Source organism: Penaeus vannamei, chromosome 11 (assembly GCF_042767895.1).
Source record: "Penaeus vannamei isolate JL-2024 chromosome 11, ASM4276789v1, whole genome shotgun sequence".
Lineage (NCBI taxonomy): Eukaryota > Metazoa > Arthropoda > Malacostraca > Decapoda > Penaeidae > Penaeus > Penaeus vannamei.
The window spans coordinates 34,765,819-34,770,818 of record NC_091559.1 but is presented as its reverse complement, the minus strand read 5'-3'; the positions used below and the strand labels follow the sequence as shown (position 1 = coordinate 34,770,818).

General features: G+C 45.7%; 1 protein-coding gene across 1 annotated transcript in view; it reads right to left on the bottom strand.

The window, feature by feature from the left end:
* The window catches only part of LOC113827111 (putative neural-cadherin 2), a 103,052-nt gene that overhangs the window by 2,080 nt on the left and 95,972 nt on the right, over positions 1 to 5,000 (bottom strand). The window contains exons 17-20 of the mRNA XM_070127261.1: positions 2,416 to 2,611; positions 1,325 to 1,557; positions 824 to 1,090; positions 1 to 111 (exon numbers count right to left, since the gene is read on the bottom strand). The exon at positions 1 to 111 is cut by the window's left edge and continues 141 nt beyond it. Coding sequence (XP_069983362.1) covers positions 1 to 111; positions 824 to 1,090; positions 1,325 to 1,557; positions 2,416 to 2,611 — 807 coding nt within the window. The remainder of the gene's footprint in view (positions 112 to 823; positions 1,091 to 1,324; positions 1,558 to 2,415; positions 2,612 to 5,000) is intronic.

Here is a 5,000-nt window from a genome sequence, read left to right as displayed (position 1 = left end):
ATGTCGGAACCGTCGGCGCTGGGGCGGGCTCGTCTTCGGGCTCTGGGAGACTCGTGCGGGCGAGTTTGTCGGGTATGACGGTGTCTTCCTTCGTCGGGATGGGCGTCGGTTCTGTTTGGGCGTGGGCGTGGGCGGAGGGAGAGAGAGAGAGGGAGGGTATGGTTAAGGAGGGGTGGATAGGAGTAGGGATGGTGCAGGGATGTATTGGCAAATGGAATTACATTGGGTATACACATATAGTCACGCATGCTCTCTCTCTCTCTTTCTGTTCTCTCTCAGCTTCTGTATCTCTCTCTTTCTGTCTCTGTCTGTCTGTCTGTCTCTCTCTCTCTCTCTTTCTGTCTTGCTCTCTCTCTATCCATCTCTTTCTCTCTGCCTCTGTATCTCTCTCTCTCTTTCTGTCTCTGTCTCTGTCTCTGTCTGTTTCTCTCTCTCTCTCTGCTCTCTCCTTCTCCCTATCTCTCCTCCCCTCCTCTGTCTCACGCGCGCGAGTAAACTACACACATACACACGCACACACACGCAAGAAGAAATTGCAAAGCATGTTTATGTAACGTACAAAGATGTTGACGAAATGATATAGAGTGAAAGGTTAGGATAGACAGAGACAGACAGGGAGAGACAAACTACGATAGGTAAACAGATAGCGATAGAAATGAACAGAGAGATATAGGTAGAAATAAATAGACAGAAATGAGCAGAGAGGAAGCGATAGAAACAGACAGCGTACGACCAACAGAAAGAAGGAGAGAGATAAGCGAGAGACAAAGAGAGAGCGAAACAGACCGAGGCAGAGACAGCGCAGCGACCTCCTGCAACGCACCTCCCTTGGACGTCCTCAGCGCGGGCACCATGTGGCTCAGACGCTCCAGGAAGGGGCGTCGGTTCCTTCTCCTGGCGTCCTCCGGGTCTCCCTTCTCCTCCAGGAACGTCCCTTCTTCGTCAGCGCCTTTTTCTGTCCCTCCTCCTTCGCCGCTGCACACCCCGCCGCCCCCACCGCCTCCGCCACCGCCGCTACCGCTCCCCGCCCTCACGCCACCGCTGTGCCAGTGGCGGTGGAGCTTCACGGAGAACACGACGCCCACCACCACTGCGTCGAGGGAATTGGAGTGGTTGTAAGTGTTGTGGAGAAATGTCTAAAATGAATTTAAGCTGATTATAAATGACGAGGGGAAAATATTCATAATATTCATAATCAGCAGATATATCCAACAGTAGTTATTGAAATAGAAAAAAAATGTATTTAGATATAGAATAAAGACCAATTTACAAGAGAGAGCAAAAAAACCAAGCGGGTTATCCCAATTTCCGGCCCGCGACTCACCCACAAAAATCACAGACAGAGTTAGGGCCACGATGGCCACCGGCCCCGTGAGAGGGTAGGCTGCGGAATCCACTTTGGTCCACTGGCAGTAGTCGCCGGCGTGGCCCGGGCCGCACACGCACAGGAAGCCGGGCCGCAGGTTCTGGCAGGAGCCCCCGTGCAAGCAGGGCCGCCACGCGCACTCGTCCACGTCCTGGCACGTGCGGCCCACCAGCTGGCGGCCCGGGCCACAGCTGGGCGAGAGGGGGGGGGGGAGCGCCATTAGAAGCAGAACATTTTGGGAAGGCAGATGAGGAGGAGGGCGCTAATGGTGGGGATAAAGATAATTACAATAATTATGATAATAATAATGATGATAATAATAAAAATGATGATAGTAATAAAATTGTCCGTGTATGTATGTGTGCGCGCTTGATCATTCATATGTCTGCATGGATGCGCATCAGGAGGCGAGGCAGATCCGTATATCAGTCTCGGGCGGTGAGGCTCCCTCTCCCGCCCGCCGCCCGCACCCGTCACCTGCGGCTCATCCGCATCCGCCGCCGCGGGCGAGAGTGGATGCTTTGGCGCGCGCGCGCGGGTCCCTTCAGGCGGCCTGCACTTCGCGCCTGGCTGCCCCCCTTTCAGGCGGCGGCCCGCGGCGCCGGCTGAAAGCGGGGGAGGCGAGAGGCGCGACTGAGCGCTGACAATTAACAAAAACTTGATGCTTCTACATTAGGCTCCTCGCACCCGCCTGCAGGCCTTCCGGGAATTTCGTCAAACAATCGCACGTGCACACGTACACACGTACACATATATAGACATACACACAAAAACACTTATATAATGACACACGGACACACACACACATATACAGACACACGGACACAGATACGCACACACACACATATACAGACACACGGACACACACATACACATATGTAGAGAAAGCCTGACACACACAAACACACACACACACACACACACACACACACACACACACACACACACACACACACACACACACACACACACACACACACACACACACACACACACACACACCATCCACCTCGCCACCTACCCCCAACCCACCCCACACACAGACCCACCTGCAAGAGGCCCGCCCCCAGCTGGAGAAGCAGGCGAGGGGCGTCGGGCAGCTGGTGGTGTTGGCGCAGGCGTCGGCGGCAGCTGGGCACCCGACCTCCAGCTGGTGCACGGCTGTCACGCGCGCCCACGATGTCACGTTCACGGCCGGGGGGAGCGGGAGTGGGCGGCCGGCCACTCTCACGTCGTCAATGCAGGCTGCGGGCGGAAAAGTGTTTGATGGGCGTGAGCGATGAGTCGTGATGAGTGTGGGTGCCCAGTCGTGGTGGGCGTGAGCGATGAGTCGTGATGAGTGTGGGTGCCCAGTCGTGGTGGGCGTGAGTGATGTTGGGTTGTCAGTCCCTCCCCCCCCCTATCCAGACCAGCGCCATCTCCAATGTCATTTTTTGGAGTCCAATTGTAACAGAAATGATCATATTATATTCTACAGACACAACTCGCTTTCAAAACATTAGCCTTAGAGGAATCTTTTCTATGATATAAAGACCCTTATAGACGGCGGTGACTGAAACGAACCCTGTGCATTACAACTTTATTGTATTCGTTATTTAGAAAAATAGCAAATCATTGACATTTGTTTCCTCAACATACAAGAATAATAAAAAATAGACAAAAAAAAAATATATATATATATATAGTATTGCTACATCAGAAAGACGAAAAAAAAAGAAAAATGAAAGAGAAAAAATATTTTAGAAAAGAGGCAGAGGAGGGGACGATGTATAAAAAACTTATTTCGGAGTAAAGAGGTAGAGGACAAAAAAGAAAAGAAGAAAAAGAAGAAGAAGAAGAAGAAGAAGAAAAGTTTGGTCGCTGTGTCCCTTTGCTTCGTAAAACCTCGTGGTCGCTGCTAAGTCAGACATCAAGAGAGATATCAGGTTTTTGTGGCGGTTATTTGTGGTTATGTTCTATTTTCTTATTCATCTTTTGTTTTATGCGCTATCTTAGGGTACGGACAATGAAGGTAAAATTTCATTACTGTTTTTGGATGTCCCGGATGTGTCTTTCCTTTTCCGTCCTGCCTTCGCCTCGCCCATCCCTTGAGCACGAATGTTTTCTTTTCTGTTTTGTCTTCCTATTTATTTATTTATTATTCTTTTATTTACTTATTTTTTTTTATTATTATTATTTTTTTGCTGGTTTCATTTTTGTCTTCTTCGTGTTCTTTCTGCTGTATCTCCTTCTTCTCCCTTTCCTTCCTCTATCCTCTCCTTTCTCTCTTTCATTTCCTCTCCCTTCTCCATCTTTTCCTAACCCTCTTCTCCGCCTATCATTCTTCCCTCCTCCTCTTCTCCCTCCTTTCTTTCAGCCATCTTTCTCCCTCTCTCCCTATCCCCTTTTCTCAATCTAATACAATATGGAGGGGGGACAATGTCATTCCAATTAACTTAAAACACCGCAGACTTCTATAAAACCGCCACTGTATTATTCTAACGTCGTGCAACTTTTATTAGGTTCGGAGGACGTAAAGTAATGACATATATACCCTTTACTGAGCCATTTGGAAATGTACAGGAAATGCTCGAAATGACACATATTTTTTTTTTCTTTGTTTGTGTGTATTGTTTGGAATGTATGCTTATCAAGTGTAGTCTATTAATGATCCAAGTTTTTATTTGCTTTTGACCGATAATGACCTGAATACCGATACAAGTTTTATAATCAAATATATCACCTCCACCGCCCCCCCCCAAAAAAAAAAAAAAATCAATATCAATATTTTATGGGATATCATTCACAAGCTGAATGGATAAAATATGATTTTTGTCACATGTACCCTTAGAGAATAATCTCATTTTCCTTGCAATTCTAAAACACACCAGTATCTCAATGTACTACCGAGTTGCAGATATGGCAACCAAGGCAAATGGTCTGTTTAAAATCCCCAAATTCGTAGGGTACATTGCTTACTGGAACCCACTAGCTATTAAATCATAATCGAAAGGGTCAATTAGGCAAGAGTGGGAGAATTTTTCAGTCTATACTTTTTGTACTGAGTAAAAAAAAAAAAAAAAAAAAAGACCCAGTTTTATTATGCTAGTTTTATTTCTGTGAACATTATTCACTACTTCTTGAAAACAAAAATCCATGTATGGATAAAAAACACATCTATTAAGGTCAACTCTATTCTTTCTAAAATTTCTATTCCTTTTTAGTCAAACAGTTCACTCTTACATTTTTTTACACACTGACTTTCCTTTAAATCGTATCAGATCACCAAACATATTTCACTAGTATTACTCCATCTGTTTTTTTTTCTTTTTTTTTCTTTACAACTGACCAATTTACAAGTGACCAATAACTTGTTGTCGTTATAACTTCGTCTTGTTAAATTTCCCATTTATTCCTTGCTTAAAAAAAGAAAACGAAAAAAAGACCCCAACTACTTACAGGAGGTTATGCAATCCCATATATATACATACAGAAAGAGAGAGAAAGAGAAAGAGAAAAAGATAAAGAAAGATAAAGATAAAGGGAAAGAAAGAAAGAAAGAAAGAAAGAAAGAAAGAAAGAAAGAAAGAAAGAAAGAAAGAAAGAAAGAAAGAGTAAGAGAAAGACAAAGAGAAAGAGAAAGAGAAAGAGAAAG